The 18,310-nt window shown below is 46.6% G+C and overlaps 1 protein-coding gene across 1 annotated transcript; it reads left to right on the plus strand.

Annotated features, from left to right (window-relative positions):
* Positions 1–12,030: 12,030 nt before the first annotated feature.
* On the plus strand, positions 12,031–13,005 carry LOC141998505 (olfactory receptor 6N1-like). The gene has a single exon (XM_074971372.1). It carries the CDS (start codon positions 12,031–12,033, stop codon positions 13,003–13,005), a length of 975 nt encoding a protein of 324 aa, XP_074827473.1.
* Positions 13,006–18,310: the final 5,305 nt, after the last annotated feature.

Below are 18,310 nucleotides of genomic sequence, written 5' to 3' on the forward strand. Positions count from 1 at the left end.
AGTAAAACCAACGTAGACACAGAGAGGTGCAGTCACACCTTGCCCCCCCCCACCCCTGAATCAAAGGGGTTGATGAGGTCCAATCCCCCCCACAAACATCATTAGACAGAATCACAGCTACATTTGTCAGAGAGATCATACAGAGAAGTACCCTGCCTTGCCCAGCTCCCACTCACTGGTGATGACCCAGCTTTCACCCTTAGGGTATGTCTGCACTACAAAATTAGGTTGAATTTATAGAAGTCGATTTTTTAGAAAGCGATTTTATACAGTTGATTGTGTGTCCCCACTAAGTGCATTAAGTTGGTGGAGTGCGTCCACAGTACCGAGGTTAGCGTCAACTTTCGGAGCGTTGCACTGTGGGTGGCTATCCCACAGTTCCTGCAGTCTCCGCCACCCATTGGAATTCTAGGTTGAGCTCCAATGCCTGATGGGGCAAATACAATGTCGTGGGTGGTTTTGGGTACATGTCATCAGTCCCCCTCCCTCCGTGAAAGCAACGGCAGACAATCATTTCACGCCTTTTTTCCGTGCGGGTGTCGTACTGCTTTCAGCAGACAGTGTAGTAGGGCTGCAAACCGTCATCATCAAATGACCATTTCTGCTGCCACTCTGCTCTCCTGGTGGTCTCACAGGTCCTCTATATGACCACTTCCGCTGCAACTCTGCTCAGCTGCTCTTGTCTCGCCATATCTTGGCAAGCGTTCAGACGATGCAGTAGGTCTGCAAAACTGGTCATCCAACTACCACTTCCCCTGAAACTCTGCTTTCCTGCAGACGCCATACCATGGCAAGCATTGAGCCCGCTCAGATCACCGCGGCAGTTATGAGCATTGTAAATACCTCGCGCATTATCATGTAGTATATGCAGAACCAGAACCTGCAAAAGCAGGCAAGGAGGCGACGGCAGCGCGGTGACAAGAATGATGAGGACATGGACACAGACTTCTCTCAAAGTACGGGTCCTGGCAGTTTGGCCATCCTGGGGGCAATGTGGCAGGCTCATGCCGTGGAACGCTGATTCTGGGCCTGGGAAACAAGCACAGACTGGTGGGACCACATAGTGTTGCAGATCTGGGATGATTCCCAGTGGCTGTGAAACTTTCGCATGCATAAGGACACTTACATGGAACTTTGTGACTTGCTTTCCCCTGCCCTGAAGCGCCAGAATACCACGATGAGAGCAGCCCTCACAGTTCACAAGCGAGTGGCGATAGCCCTCTGGAAGCTTGCAACGCCAGACAGCTACCGGTGAGTCAGGAACCAATTTGGAGTGGGCAAATCTACTGTGGGGGCTGCTGTGATCCAAATAGCCAACGCAATCACTGAGCTGCTGCTATCAAGGGTAGTGACTCTGGGAAATGTGCAGGTCATAGTGGATGGCTTTGCTGCAATGGGATTCCCTAACTGTGGTGGGGCGATAGACGGAACCCATATCCCTTTCTTGGCACCGGCGCACCAAGGCGGCCAGTACATAAACCGCAAGGGGCACTTTTCAGTGGTGCAGCAAGCTCTGGTGGATCACAAGGGACGTTTCACCAACATCAGCGTGGGATGGCCGGGAAAGGTACATGATGCTCGCATCTTCGGGAACTCTGGTCTGTATGAACAGCTTCAGCAAGGGACTTACTTTCCAGACCAGAAAATAACCATTGGGGATGTTGAAATGCCTATAAAGAAAAGGAGTACTTGTGGCACCTTAGAGATAAACCAATTTATTTGAGCATCAGCTTTTGTGAGCTACAGCTCACTTCATCGGATGCATACTGTGGAAAGTGTAGAAGATCTTTTTATACACACAAAGCATGAAAAAATACCTCCCCCCACCCCACTCTCCTGCTGGTAATAGCTTATCTAAAGTGACCACTCTCCTTACAATGTGTGTGATAATCAAGGTGGGCCATTTCCAGCACAAATCCAGGGTTTAACAAGAACGTCTTGGGGGGGGGGGGGTAGGAAAAAACAAGGGGAAATAGGTTACCTTGCATAATGACCCCTTGTTTTTTCCTACCCCCCCCCCAAGACGTTCTTGTTAAAACCTGGATTTGTGCTGGAAATGACCCACCTTGATTATCATACACATTGTAAGGAGAGTGATCAATTTAGATAAGCTATTACCAGCAGGAGAGTGGGGTGGAGGGAGGTATTTTTTCATGCTTTGTGTGTATAAAAAGATCTTCTACACTTTCCACAGTATGCATCCGATGAAGTGAGCTGTAGCTCACGAAAGCTTATGCTCAAATAAATTGGTTAGTCTCTAAGGTGCCACAAGTACTCCTTTTCTTTTTGCGAATACAGACTAACACGGCTGTTACTCTGAAACCTGTCGAAATGCCTATAGTTATCCTTGGGGACCCAGCCTACTCCTTAATGCCATGGCTCATGAAGCCATACATAGGCACCCTGGACAGTAGTCAGAAGCTGTTCAACTATAGGCTGAGCAAGTGCAGAATGGTGGTAGAATGTGCATTTGGATGTTTAAAAGTGTGCTGGCGCAGTTTACTGACTCAGTTAGATCTCAGCGAAACCAGTATTCCCATTGTTATTACTGCCTGCTGTGTGCTCCACAATATCTGTGAGAGTCAGGGGGAGATGTTTATGGCGGGGTGCGAGGCTGAGGCAAAGCGCCTGGCAGCTGATTACGCGCAGCCAGACACCAGGGTGATTAGAATAGCACAGCAGGGTGTGCTGTTCATCAGAGAAGCTTTGAAAACCAGTTTCATGGCTGACCAGGCTACGGTGTGACAGTTCTGTTTGTTTCTCCTTGATGAAAACCAGCCCCCTTGGTTCACTCTACTTCCCTGTTAGCCAATCGTCCTCCCCTCCCCACTTCAATCACCGCTTGCAGAGGCAATAAAGTCGTTTCAAATTCATGCATTCTTTATTAATTCGTCACACAAATAGGGGGATAACTGCCAAGATAGCCCAGGAGGGGTGGGGGAGAAGGGAAGGAGAAGGCCACACTGCACTTCAAAACTTATTGAATGCCAGCCTTCTGTTGCTTGGGCAGTCCTCTGGGGTGGAGTGGTTGGGTGCCTGGAGGGCCCCCCCACCCGCGTTCTTGGGCGTCTGGGTGAGGAGGCTATGGAACTTGGGGAAGAGGGCGGTAGATTACACAGGGGATTCAGTGGCGGTCTGTGCCTTTCCTGCACCTCAAACATACGCTGGAGCATATCAGTTTGATCCTCCAGTAGCCTCAGCATTGCCTCCTGCCTGCTCTCATCATGCTGACGCCACCTCTCCTGTTGCTCCCGCCATCTATCCTTTTGTGTGTCCCTCCTGTCCTCGCGTTCATTTTGTGCTTTCCTGACTCCTCCATTGTCTGCCTCCACACATTCTGCTGGGCTCTTTCAGTGCAGGAGGACTGCATGAGCTCAGAGAACATTTCATCAAGTGCGGGTTTTTTTGCCTTCTCATCTGTGCTAGCCTCTGGGAGGGAGGTGCTAGTGGCAGCGTTGAAACATTTGCAGCTGCGGGAGGAAAAAAGAGGAGAGTAAAATTGAAAGAGACACATTGGCCATTTAAAAGGAGGGACTGATGTGTTTGGGTTAAGGTGCAGCACAAACCCAACTAACCCCCCCACCCAATTCTCTGGGATGATCGCTTCACCCCTCCCCCCACCACATGGCTAACAGCTGGGAAGATTTCTGTTCAGCTACAGGCAAAGAGCCCAGCAGGAATGGCCACCTCTGAATGTCCCCTTAATACAATTCTCTTATTTCAATCAGGTGACCATGAATGATATCACCCTCCTGAGGATAACACAAAGAGATAAAGAATGGATGTTCCTTGAATGCCAGCAAACACCGGGACCACACACTGCCATGCTTTCTTATACAATGATTCCAGACTACGTGCTACTGGCCTGGTGTGGTAAAGTGTCCTACCATGGAGGACGCAGTAAGGCTGCCCTCCCCAGAAACCTTTTGCAAAGGCTTTGGGAGTACCTTCAGGAGAGCTTCATTGAGATGTCCCTGGAGGATTTCCGCTCCATCCCCAGACACGTTAACAGACTTTCCAGTAGCTGTACTGGCCGCGAATGCATCCCAAGTGTTCGGGGCAAATTAATCATTAAACATGCTTGCTTTTAAACTGTGTATTATATTTACAAAGGTACATTCACCAGAGGTGCCTTCTCCACCTTCAAGGTCCGGGAGCCCGGGTTGGGAGGGTATTGGCTCCAGGGTGATAAAAAGTTCCTGGCTGTCGGTGAGAACGGTTTCTCTCCTTGCCTGGTGTGCACTATCATCTTCCTCATCCCCAAAATCCTCATCCCTGTTGCGTGAGACTCCCTTGCAGGAGTCCACGTACAGGTGTGGTGTAGTTGTAGGGGCACCCCCTAGAATTGCATGAAGCTCAACATAGAAGCAGCATGTCTGGGGCTCTGACCTCAAGCGGCCGTTTGCCTCTGTGTTTTTTTGGTAGGCTTGCCTGAGCTCCTTAAGTTTCATGCGGCACTGCTATGGGTCCCTGTTATAGCCTCTGTCCTTCATGCCCTTGGAGATTTTTGCAAATATTTGGCATTTTGTCTTATGGAATGGAGTACTGATAGCATGGATTCATCTCCCCATACAGTGATCAGATTCAATACCTCCCGTTCGGTCCATGCTGGAGCTCTTTTGCGATTCTGGGATTCCATGGTCACCTCTGCTGATAAGATCTGCATGGTTACCTGTGCTGATCAGTTTGCCACAGTGGCCAAACAGGAAATGAAATTCAAAAGTTTGTGGAGCTTTTCCTGTCTACCTGGCCAGTGCATCAGAGTTGAGAGTGCTGTCCAGAGCGGTCACAATGGAGTACTCTGGGATAGCTCCCGGAAGCTAATACCATCGAATTGCGTCCACACTACCCCAAATTCGACCCGGCAATGTCGATTTCAGCGTTAATCCCCTCGTCGGGGAGGAGTACAGAAATTGATTTTAAGAGCCCATTAAGTTGACAAAAATGGCTTCGTTGTGCACGGTTAAATCAATCTAACGCTGCTAAATTCAACCTAAACTTGTATTGTAAACCAGGGCTAAGTGTCCTGAGCTGAAAGTATTGTGTGGGGGAAAGTCCTTGCTTGCTAGTCCTGCCTCTGATGTGTGGGCTGAGATCCCTAAAAGGAGGATTCCGGCACGTTGTCTGTGGTCACCTCTGTTCCAGGACTGGTGTATATAGTGTAAAAACAAACAAGTTACTCTGAGAAATTACCCAGACTCCACATCACTGGTTTTCCAATGGGAAATCAATCTGCAAGACCTGAATTCTGCTACCGCTCAGCAGAAGGGTGAGAATATTGTTAAATAAACAAACATTAGTAATTACTGATAACATCAAAGTTCCTTGGGAGAAATATGTCCATTGGGGGTGTGAATGGGAGAGAAATTCTTCCATCCAAATCTTTCATTTGCAAAATATGGATTAAATTTACTTTGCATTCAGTTTCCTGTGTGTCTGTTAAACTGTGTGGCTTCAGCACCCAATCTGGCAGGCCTGAGTCATCTTAGCCATTGTTTCTTGTGCAATTGTTCCCCTGAAGGCAATGAGAGAATCGACATGAGTAAAGATTGCTGAGTAGTTTCAGTCTCTGCGTGGCCCTGTACTCCAGGGTCGCTGCATTACATTTCAGCCATGCAGAGCAATGACCTCACACAGCTGGTAGCAGAAAGGCGATTCCTCTGGGAGTGGGAGGTTGGTTGCATCAGGACAGTTGTTTGTTGGTTGTTTGTTGGTTGCATCAGGACAGTTGTTCTGCACAGAAAACACAGCACTAATTCCCCAGGCTCAACCTCTTCAGAGGTGGAATCAAGGGAGACACAGCCTTCCATGGAGAAGGATACAAATATGAGGGCTCTGCACTGTGCAAATGGAGGGGGAAGATCATGTTCTAAGACAGATCGCAGCAGCTGCTCGTCCATTCAAGTAGATGCAGGTGTCTTTGCTGAGCAGATCCAGTTTCTACTGAATGATGAGACCCAAGTAGTTCAGTGGTGGAAACCGAGTCCTGGCTGCCAAACCCTGAGAAATACGAGGTCATCACTCGAAGCTTGAGCTGTCCTGTGGTTTCAGGTGAGCACCCTGTTCCTGATTGTGTTTCTATACCATCTTCCAAACAGGGGCATGAATGTGCTGTGCGAATATTGTTTGCAATGTTGTTGTAGCCGTGTTGGTCCCAGGATATCAGAGAGACAAGGTGGGTGAGGTGATATCTTTTACTGGATCAACTTCTGTTGGAGAGAGAGGCAAGCTCTCTAGCTCTCAAAAGCTTATCTGTTTCTCTCTCCAACAGAAGTTGGTCCAATAAAATATATTACCTCACTCACCTTGTCTCTGTGAATATTAGCAGTTTTAGCCTCACCGTCCCACAGCAGTGCCAGTCAATGTTAATAGCACCATTTAACAATGGGGAAATTGAGATATGTGTCTTGTGAAAGGTCCTCAGCTAAGGATCTGGCTCAGGATAACTAGGGTGAAGCCTGGAATAGAATAACGGAAATCAAAACTAAATAGGGTGACCAGATAGCAAGTGTAAAAATCGGGACGGGTTTGGGGGTAATAGGTGCCTATATGAGAAAAAGCCCCCAAAATTGGGACTGTCCCTATAAAATCGGGACATCTGGTCACCCTAAAACTAAGTGAAGCTGATAGAAAGGGACATTAAAATGGCATATTAGGTGGATAAAGTGTAAGAACTTAATTAAGAGGATGAGAGGGTATGTGAAGAACGAATGGTTTTAGTTAAAAGTAAATAAAAACTGCTTCACTATATCTGAGTCAGGCAGGTTGCAAGAGAATCCACGAGTCCACTGAACCCAGGGAATAAACAAGATATGGACATTGCTCAGGTGCTATGGTTGAGATTTTTAAAGCCACCTAGGAATTGGGTGTCCTAATCTCCTACGAGAATTAATGTCCCAATCCTATAGACAGTTTGACAACCTCCTCTCAAATGATTTCTTTGTATCAATTGTCACCAAAAAAGTGTTATCTGTGCCAGGTCAACCTTTTTCAGGGAACAGCCTGTCAGAAGCTGAAATATCAAAGAAGTAGCTTCCTGAACTAACTGGAATTTTGGGCTTTGTATCACTTTAGGAGAACGTAGTAATAATATAGGAATTGCCAGATTAGATCAGACCCAAGGGCCATCCTGCCCAGTATCCTTCTCCAAGAGCGGGCAGTACTAGATGTTTCAGAGGCAAATGTAAGAAGACTGCAATAGCAGTTCTGGGATAATCTCCCCTCACATGTGTCATGTTGGTCTAGAATAGTTGTGGAATGGATATTAAACCTCATGTTTTGGGGGTTAAGCCAATCTCTATTGTTGCCATTAATGAGGATAACTCTGGATATTTATATGGCTACCAGGAACATCCAATCTCTTCTGGAATCTAGTTAAGTCCTTCATATCAATGACTTCCTGTGGCAATGAGTGTGATGCTCCCAATGGGGATGCAAGAGTGTGAGTGTCAAACTCAGGGCAGACAGTTACAAACCAGGGCACAAACCCCCTCATTGCTTGTCAGTTCTAAACTTAGATTTCACCAACCAACTGCACCGAGTGCAAACTCCTCAGGCACTTTAACAGCCTTGACAGAGTCCCCTACACTCCCCGCCTTGGCTGCGCCGGTCTGTCCTGCCACCCAGGTGAGCATATCTGTGGTACACGACCCCTTACGCCAAGAATCACAGCAATATTCAGATTACTCCGGACTTCCCCCAGGTCATTTGCACTTTAGGTCTCACACCAAAGACGATGTTTGTAGCCAATCCTATAGTGAACTACTGTATAGGAAGATTTATTAAATAGGAAAAGGAAATGAGAGTTATTTACAAGGTTAAAGCAAGAAAACAGACCCATGAATGAGTCACAGTCTTAGGTTTCAAAAGGTGATACAGGCTTCTCTCAGCAGCAAGCTGTATTTGACCTTTAGGCTAAACAGCTGGGGATCTCTTGCTAATGCCTAGAAACACCCTGCCCCAAGTGTGCAAGCAGCACAGAGATCCCTAGTTCCTTTTGTTTGAGGTTTTTATCCCCCTCCTGCCATCTGCTCTGAGTTGCAAACTCAATCCATTTGCATGACTCATCTTCATCAGGAGGAGAGCAGAACAATAAGAGTCTCTAGTCCTTTTGCTGATGGTTTCTCAATCCAGTTGTCAGGAGTTTCCAGTTGCAATATCCACCCGTAGCCCACCCGGTATTAGGGTGACCAGATGTCCTGATTTTATAGGGACAGTCCCATTATTTGGGGCTTTGTCTTGTATAAGTGTCTGTTACCCCTCCCCACCCCACATCCCCTGTCCTGATTTTTCACACGTGCCATCTGGTCACCCTATCTGGTACTGATGGGTCTCCTTTTTCAGGAGAGGCTTAATGTCTGTGGGAGAGCAACTCTTCACACTCATGATCGTCCCTCTCCTGTGTGGTGATTCATATTCACAGAAGCTCACTACAACCACTCAAATGTTAAATTACGATATGGAACAGACATTGCAGGGGAGATGAATGCAGGCAGCAACTGACAAGCATTCAGAGTCAAACATTAAACACTTCCATATAATTCTAGTACCCATTTTATCAATATTAACCTAGAAGGGAGCCAGACTGATTCCAGCTGTGTATCAGTTAGTGTCCTACTGAGACAGGGCGGACCTTGGCATGAGCTAGCACTTGGTCTGCCAGCATCACAGTGAGTGCCACAGTTTACTTACACATTGGGTTAACAAGAATTTCATTTGCTAGATTGTAAGTTGCCCACCTTTAAATTTTGTTGTATGTCCCCCTTGTTCTTGGAGTAATGGGCAGGGAAAACAGAAGTTCCCCATTCTACCATCTCCGAGTTTCTGCAGAAAGAGGAGTGACAAGAACCTCAGCTGAGGATCCTGAGTCCTGGCCACTGAACCCTGAGAAACAAGAGCTCATCGCTTCCCGTTTGGGTTGTCCTGTGGTTTCAGGTGAGCATCATCTTCCTGACTGCATTTCTATACCACTTTCCAAACAGGGGCGTGAATGTGATTTGTGAATATTAGAGGGTCAAGGTGGGTGAGGTAATATCTTTTATTGGACCAGCTTCTGGTGGTGAACGAGAGAAGCTTTTGACCAACACAGAGCTCTTCGACAGGTGAATATTAACAGTTTTAACCTCACTTTCCCACTGCAGTGCCAGTCAGCATTCATAGCACAATTTCACAGAGATGGAGCATGAGATCCATGTCTTGTGACAGGTCCTCAGTGGAGGATCTGCCCCACTGACACAAAAGAAGCTACTTTGATTTACAGCAGCTGAGGATCCAGCTCAGTGTGAGCCCCAAGCATAGAATCACAGAACTGGAAGGGACCTCGAGAGGTCATCTAGTCCATTCCCCTGCACTCAAAGCAGGACTACGGATTATGTACACCATCCCTGACAGGTGCTGGTCCAACCTGCTCTTAAAATCTCCAATGATGGAGATTCCACAACCTCCCAAGGCAATTTATTCCAGTGCTTAACCACCCTGACAGTTAGGAAGTTTTTCCTAATGTCAAACCTAAACCGCTCTTGCTGCAATTTAAGCCCATTGCTTCTTGTCCTATCCTCAGAGGTTAAGGAGAACAATTTTTCTCCCTCCTCCTTCTAACAACCTTTTATGTTCTTGAAAACTCTTATGTCCCCTCTCAGTCTTCTCTTCTCCAGACTAAACAAACCCAGTTTTTTCAATCATCCCTCATAGTTCATGCTTTCTAGACTGTTAATCATTTTTCTTGCTCTTCTCTGGACTTTCTCCAATTTGTCCACATCTTTCCTGAAATGTGGCACCCAGAACTGGACACAATACTCCAGCTGAGGCCTAATCAGCACGGAGTAGAGCGGAAGAATTACTTCTCGTGTCTTGCTTACAACACTCCAGCTAATATATCACAGAATTATGTTTGCTTTTTTTGCAACAGTGTTACACTGTTGACTCATATTTAGCTTGTGATCCACTATGACCCCCAGATCTCTTTCTGCAGTATTCCTTCCTAGGCAGTTATTTCCCATTTTGTATGTGTGCAACTGATTGTTCTTTCTTAAGTGGAGTACTTTGCATTTGTCCTCACTGAATTTCATCCAATTTACTTCAGATCATTTCTCCAGTTTGTCCAGATCATTTTGAATTTTAATCCTATCTTCCAAAGCACCTGCAAACCCTCCCAGCTTGGTATCATCCGCAAACTTTATAAGTGTACTCTCTATGCCATTATCTAAATCGTTGATGAAGATATTGAACAGAACCAGACCCAGGACCTCCCTGCAGGACCCCACTTGTTATGCCCTTCCAGCATGACTGTGAACCACTGATAACTACTCTCTGGGAATGGTTTTCCAACCAGTTATGCACCCACCTTATAGTACCTCCATCTAGATTGTATTTCCCTAGTTTGTTTATGAGAAGGCCAAATGAGACAGTATCAAAAGCCTTACTAAAGCCAAGATATACCACAGCTACCGCTTCCCCCCCCCATCCACAAGGCTTGTTACCCTGCCAAAGAAAGCTATCAGTTTGGTTTGACAGGATTTGTTCTTGACAAATCCATGCTGACTGTTACTTATCTCCTCATTATCTTCTAGGTGTTTGCAAATTGATTGCTTAATTATTTGCTCCATTACCTTTCCCGGTACAGAAGTTAAGCTGACTGGTTTGTAATTCCCCAGGTTGTCCTTATTTTCCTTTTTAAAGATGGGCACTATATTTTCCCTTTTCCAATCTTCTGGAATGTCTCCGGTCTTCCATGACTTTTAATGGGGTGGTGAGTGGTGATAGAGTCTTACTAACCTGGATCACACAAGCCAGATTGTTTCTAGACTCTGAGTTCAGGGACAGCATCTCCCCCACCCCCACCACCCCAGTGCCTTTCTTGCTCCTGTATTATCTTCCCACATTCATTATGGATGTGGAAGGTCACCCCACCAGTTAGGGTTGCACATCAGCCTGGTTTTACCCCTTCCTAAGATCCACCCTGCAAAGAGCTGTATTTTTTTTACTGCTACATAGCTAATGTCAGGAAACAGAAAAGGCATTGCCAGTCCCTCACCACATCACCATCACCACCACAGGAACTAAGGGAGAATTTACTTCACTTCATAAATTATGCGAAACTGATCTCTTGTGTGGGGGTGAAAATTGTTCCTTTTCCTACAGGGAAATGAAAGGCTGAATATACCAGGATATATTGTTAGATTTATTTCCATTAATTATAACACAAGATTGGTGCCTAAGGACACTAGACTGCATTGGAGATCTCACTACAAGATTTCAGTTGATGTATTTATTGATTTTGACTCCTAAGGCATGGCATGATTCTGGCCATTGTCAGAAGTGAAATACAGCATTTAAGTATCATTGTTAAGCTCTGGTATGTCACTAGATGGGATTTGATATGACAGAACAGATCATTTCTCTATCAGTAATTGGCCACCATGGAAACGGGCTGTTATACCAGTCATTGGTATCCATGTAGAACACCCTCTTCCCCATCAGAGCGAAGTTCTGTCCTCAGACTGAGACTCATAGAATCATAGAATACCAGGGTTGGAAGGGACCTCAGGAGGTCATCTAGTCCAACCCCCTACTCAAAGCAGGACCAATCCCCAACTAAATCATCTACCTTTTTTTAAATTTTTGCCCCAGATCCCTAAATGGCCCCTCAAGGATTGAACTCACAACCCAAGGTTTAGCAGGCCAATACTCAAACCACTGAGCTATCCTTCCCCCTGCAAAAGGAATAGTGATGAAGTGAGCTGTAGCTCATGAAAGCTTATGCTCAAATAAATTTGTTAGTTTCTAAGGTGCCACAAGTACTCCTTTTCTTTTTTGCGAATACAGACTAACACGGCTGCTACTCTGAAACCTGTTTCCACTCCTGGCACTTTGCTCTGAAATCTACATTTAGTCTTAACATTTCAGCCTTTAACCAGGAGAGGAAGGGGAGTTTCTGAATATTTATGGAATTAATTCATGAGATTTGATTAACTTTGAACTCCATGTCCTTCTGATTCAATCACACAGATTTATTGTTCCTAGACTCAATCCATGGCAGACTGGAGAAACCAAACAGCCATCACAGAATTCTTACTCCTGGGATTTGGGGAGCTCCCTGACCTACAAATTCTTCTCTTCCTGATATTCCTAGTGATCTACATGGCAACCGTGTCCGGGAACACCCTCATCATGGTGCTCATTGTGGCTGATCAGCACCTTCACACCCCCATGTACTTCTTCCTGGGGAATTTGTCCTGCCTGGAGACCTGCTATACCACAACCATCCTGCCCCGGATGCTGGCCAGTCTCCTGACTGGGGACAGAACCATCTCAGTCAGTGGCTGCATCACACAACTGTATTTCTTTGGGTCTCTGGCAGGTACAGAATGCTGTCTCCTAGCAGCGATGTCTTATGATCGGTATTTAGCGATATGTAAACCCCTGCATTATTCAACTCTGATGAATACCAGGGTTTGCCTCCATTTGGCTGCTGGCTCCTGGTTAAATGGTTTTTTGGCTCTTACCATCTTTGTCTTATTCCTATCACAATTAATATTCTGTGGCCCAAATGAAATTGACCATTTCTATTGTGATCCCCTCCCACTGATAGAGCTCTCCTGCAGTCACACCCACCAGGTCATATTGGCGGATTTCATACTATCCTGTATATTCACCCTGCCTCCATTCCTACTAACTCTGACATCCTATATGTGCATCATTGCCACCATCCTGAGAATCCCTTCCACCACCGGGAGGCAAAAGGCCTTTTCCACCTGCTCCTCTCACCTCATTGTGGTGACAATTTTCTATGGAACCCTAATGATTGTGTACCTGCTACCGAAACATGATACACTGAGAGACCTGAACAAAGTGGTCTCTCTTTCCTACACGGTCCTGACTCCCCTGGTAAACCCCCTCATCTACAGCCTGAGAAACAGAGAGGTCAAGGAAGCCTTGAGCAAAGCAGTCAGTAAATGTGGCTTTCACAGAAATGTGCAGATACACCTAGATAATAACATAGCCTGAGGTTTTCAAAGCTGCCTGGGTGATTTCAGCAATCAGCCCCCATTAAAAATTAAGTTGAAAAGTCCCAGTTAAAATCTCAGCACTCAGTGTTGTCCATTTTAGTGGAAGGACCAGGGAGGGAAAACTATGTTTCGATCATGGAGTTTTTAACTGGGTACTAGGCAGAGTGGAGACAAAATTTTAACCAATTTTTATATCTGTAAAAAAGCCATTTTGATCAAAATAAATGTTTGGAGAATAAAAATACTAACTCCTGGTGCAGCATATGTGGGGACATAAACCTGGGAAATCTGCCACCTCTGAAATTGTGCTTATTGCCAGAATAGCCCTCTGCAAACCAACCACCTTTACTGTGCTCACACAGGCCAGATGCAAACAACCAGGCCCCAGCAGTGACCTCTGGACACTTCAACAGGAACAGTTTTCTTGCCATTCCACTTCGGCTGCTGTAAGAATCCCTCTAGGCAAACCTTAAGTTACAAAAAGACAAAAAATGGTCTAGGTGGCAACATGTTGTAAGGGTGAGAGCATTGGGTCTGTGTTCACCTATGCAAATTGGTGAGGATTTTTGTCAAGGCTTCCCCAGGAAAGGGAGTGTAGGGTTTGGGAGGATTTTGCGGGGGGAAAAAAGTTTCCAAGCGGGTTCTTTCCCTGTTATATATTTATTAGATGCTTGGTGGTGGCAGCAATAAAGTCCAAGGGCAAAAGGTAAAATAGTTTGTACCCTGGGGAAGTTTTAACCTAGGCTGGTAAAAATAAGCTTAGGGGTTTTTTTTATGCAAGTCCCCACATCTGTACCCTAGAGTTCAGAGTGGGGAAGGAACCTTTACATGGTGGCAGAGCAGTGGAATTAACTTGAAAGCATTTTGAGATCAATTTGAAATTTTTTTGAACAAGAAGCACAGATTTTAAAAAGGAAATTTTCCTTTGGGCTCCTGGAAAGCAGGTTTTAAGCTGAAAGCAGTTAGAGGATTTTTTGTCTCTGCTTGGGGGCCAGAGCAGAGACAAAAGGGAATTGTCTTTTGTGAGCTGGAGTTTTCTCTACCTAAAGGCAGGGTAGTTAACCTTCTGCAGGGAAATTCACAAGTCTTCACAGACCTGACGAGGAAGTTTTTTTTTAACCTAAGAGCAACTAGAGGGGTTTTCTGTCTTTTTGCCTGGAAACAAAGGTGTTAGGGGTTTTTTTAAGGATTTTTCTGTAGGCTGACAATCACTATCAGAGAACATAGGTATCCGGTTACAGCACAGCAAAATTTTACAAGCCAAGTTTTTAGTTTCTTTTATTTCTAACTCTCGGGTGTAAAGTTAGTTAAAAACAGAGAGGCAAACATGACAAAGCCCAAAACATACAGCCAAAGAGGCTGCCCACAGGAGAGCTATGGAGGCAAAGGTAAAAGAAAGGAAGCATGCTGAGGAGGAAAGGGAGCTGCCCACAGAAGAGCTATGGAGGCAAGGGAAAAAGAAATGGAGGAAAAGGAAAAAGAGAGGAAGCATACACTGGAGATGGAGAAGGCAAAGGCTCAGCAGAATAGCAATCCTTCTCCAGGTACCACTTCCCATCCCAGGAAGTTCCCCACCTACAAGGCAGGCGATGATACCGAGGCCTTCTTAGAAAACTTTGACAGGGCCTGCCTTGGGTACAGCATCTCTACAGACCAATACATGGTAGAGCTGAGTCCGCAGCTCAGTGGACCCTTAGCTGAGGTGGCGGCGGAAATGCCTAAGGAACACATGAACCAGTATGAACTGTTTAAAACCAAGGCGAGAGTCAGAATGCGGCTAACACCCGAGCATTCCCATCGGCGGTTCAGAGCCCTAAGGTGGAAACCAGACGTGTCATTTACCCGACATGCCTACCACATTGTGAAACATTGGGATGCCTGGATATCAGGAGCAAGTGTTAAATCTCCAGAAGATTTGCCCTTCCTAATGCAAATGGAGCAGTTCTTAGAGGGTGTTCCTGAGGAAATAGAAAGATACATCCTGGATGGGAAGCCCAAAACTGTAATCGAGGCTGGGGAGATTGGAACTAAATGGGTGGAGGTGGCAGAAAAGAAAAAAACTGGTTGCAGTTGGAGCGGAGACCAGAAAGGACAACCTCAGACCACACCCTACTATCGGGGGCAGCCCAAGGCCCCAACTACCCCCCAAAGAACCCTCCAGACACCTTATTGTCCTGCCACACCGTTCTCCAGCAACCCACCTTGCCCCAGTGATCAGTCAGCTGGACAATGTTTTAAATGTAACGAGCCGGGGCATGTGAAGGCCAAGAGATTACAGTTCATTGCACTGGAATCACCCCAGAGGTCCTCAGGCCCAGATACCTCCCAGATACCCTTGGAGTGGAGGGAAACTGTGAGTGTGGGTGGGAAGAAGGTCACTGCGTGGAGGGACACTGGAGCACAAGTGTCAGCTATCCATGCTTCCTTAGTGGACCCCAATTTAATCGACCCAGAGATCCAAGTGACAATTCAACCCTTCAAGTCCAACTCTTTCAATTTGCCTACGGCCAAGTTGCCTGTCCAGTACAAGGGCTGGTCAGGAACATGGACTTTTGCAGTCTATGATGATTATCCCATCCCCATGCTGTTGGGGGAAGACTTGGCCAATCATGTGAAGCTAGCCAAGAGGGTGGGAATGGTCACCCGCAGCCAGGCTAAACAAGCCGTGATACCTAGCTCTGTTCTGGAAACTTCTATCAGGACCCGGTCAGAGGTGATGGACCCGGACCCCAGGCCAATGTCTGCAACAGCAGTTGTGGATCCAGTCCCACAGACCCAGACAGAGCCAGTCCCAGAACCGGCGGAACAACCAGCACGAGACCCATTGCCAGCACTGAACCCAGTACTTGCAACCCCAACACCAGAGGGCCCCACCAAACCTGAACCGGCAGCAGCCGATAACCCACCAGAGGCTCAGCCGGAGCCTGAACCCCAACATAGTGCACCAGCGGAGAGCGGTACACAGTCAACGGAAACAGCCCCATCCCCTACATCACTTCCAGAGGGACCAAGCCTAGGTCCACAATCCAATGAGGAACTGATGTCTCCAGCATCAAGGGAACAGTTCCAGACCGAACAGGAAGCAGAAGAAAGCCTCCAGAGAGCTTGGATGGCGGCACGGAGCAACCCCCACCACCTCTCAGCTTTTCTAATCGATCCAGGTTTGTTGTAGAAAGAGGACTTTTCTACAAGGAAACACTTTCTGGTGGACACCAGGAAGACTAGCATTCTCAGAGACAGTTGGTAGTTCCAACTAAGTACCGGGTAAAGCTCTTGAACTTGGCCCACGATCATCCTAGTGGCCATGCTGGTGTGAACAGGACCAAAGACCATTTTGGGGGATCATTCCACTGGGAGGGAATGGGCAAGAATGTTTCTACCTATGTCCAGTCTTGTGAGGTATGCCAAAGAGTGGGAAAACCTCAAGACCAGGCCAAAGCCCCTCTCCAACCACTCCCCATCACTGAAGTTCCATTTCAGCGAGTAGCTGTGGATATTCTGGGTCCTTTTCCTTAAAAGACACCCAGAGGAAAGCAGTACATACTGATGTTCATGGATTTTGCCACCTGATGGCCAGAAGCAGTAGCTCTCAGCAACACCAGGGCTAAAAGTGTGTGCCAGGCACGAGCAGACATTTTTGCCAGGGTAGGTTGGCCCTCCGACATCCTCACAGATGCAGGGACTAATTTCCTGGCAGGAACTATGGAAAGCCTTTGGGAAGCTCATGGGGTGAATCACTTGGTTGCCACCCCTTACCACCATCAAACAAATGGCCTGGTGGAGAAATTTAATGGGACTTTGGGGGCCATGATACGTAAATTCGTAAATGAGCACTCCAATGATTGGGACCTAGTGTTGCAGCAGTTGCTCTTTGCCTACGGAGCTGTATCACATCCCAGTTTAGGGTTTTCACCATTTGAACTTGTATATGTCTGTGAGGTTAAGGGGCCATTACAGTTGGTGAAGCAGCAATGGAAGGGGTTTACACCTTCTCCAGGAACTAACATTCTGGACTTTGTAACCAACCTACAAAACACCCTCCGAACCTCTTTAGCCCTTGCTAAAGAAAACCTACAGGATGCTCAAAAAGAGCAAAAAGCCTGGTATGATAAATGTGCCAGAGAGTGTTCCTTCAAAGTAGGAGACCAGGTCATGGTCTTAAAGGCACTTCAGGCCCATAAAATGGAAGCGTCGTGGGAAGGGCCATTCACGGTCCAGGAGCTCCTGGGAGCTGTTGATTATCTCATAGAATTCCCCATCTCCAACCGAAAGCCTAAGGTGTACCATATTAATTCTAGGTTTCAGAGTAACAGCCGTGTTAGTCTGTATTCGCAAAAAGAAAAGGAGTACTTGTGGCACCTTAGAGACTAACCAATTTATTTGAGCATGAGCTTTCGTGAGCTACAGCATCCGATGAAGTGAGCTGTAGCTCACGAAAGCTCATGCTCAGATAAATTGGTTAGTCTCTAAGGTGCCACAAGTACTCCTTTTCTTTTTGCATATTAATTCTCTAAAGCCCTTTTATTCCAGAGAATTAAAGGTTTGTCCGTTTACAGCCCAGGGAGGAGACGACACTGAGTGGCCTGAAGGTGTCTACTACGAAGGGAAAAGTGCTGGTGGCGTGGAAGAGGTGAACCTCTCCATGACCCTTGGGCGTATGCAGCGATAGCAGATCCAGGAGCTGTGCACTAGCTACAAGCCAATGTTCTCAGCCACCCCAGGACTGACTGAACGGGCATACCACTCCATTGACACAGGTAATGCTCACCCAATTAAAGTCCAACCTTACCGGGTGTCTCCTCAAGCTAAAACTGCTATAGAATGGGAGATCCAGGATATGCTACAGATGGGGGTAATCCGCCCCTCTGGCAGTGCCTGGGCATCTCCAGTGGTTCTAGTTCCCAAACCAGATGGGGAGATACATTTTTGCATGGACTACCGTAAGCTAAATGCTGTAACTCGCCCAGAACACTATCCAATGCCATGCACAGATGAACTATTAGAGAAACTGGGATGGGCCCAGTTCATCTCTACTATGGACTTAACCAATGGGTACTAGCAGGTACCGCCAGATGAATCTGCCAAGGAAAGGTCAGCCTTCACCACACATGTCGGGCTGTATGAATTTAATGTACTCCCTTTCGGGCTGCGGAATGCATCTGCCACCTTCCAAAGACTTGTAGATGGTCTCCTAGCGGGATTAGGAGAATATGCAGTCGCCTACCTTGATGATGTGGCCATATTTTCGGATTCCTGGGCAGAACACCTGGAACATCTACAAAAAGTCTTCGAGCACATAAGGG

This window comes from Natator depressus, chromosome 14, assembly GCF_965152275.1.
Source record: "Natator depressus isolate rNatDep1 chromosome 14, rNatDep2.hap1, whole genome shotgun sequence".
Lineage (NCBI taxonomy): Eukaryota > Metazoa > Chordata > Testudines > Cheloniidae > Natator > Natator depressus.

Bases quoted from the DNA above. Each gene is read 5' to 3' on its own strand.
- LOC141998505 (XM_074971372.1), top strand. From the start codon at position 12,031: ATGGCAGACTGGAGAAACCAAACAGCCATCACAGAATTCTTACTCCTG.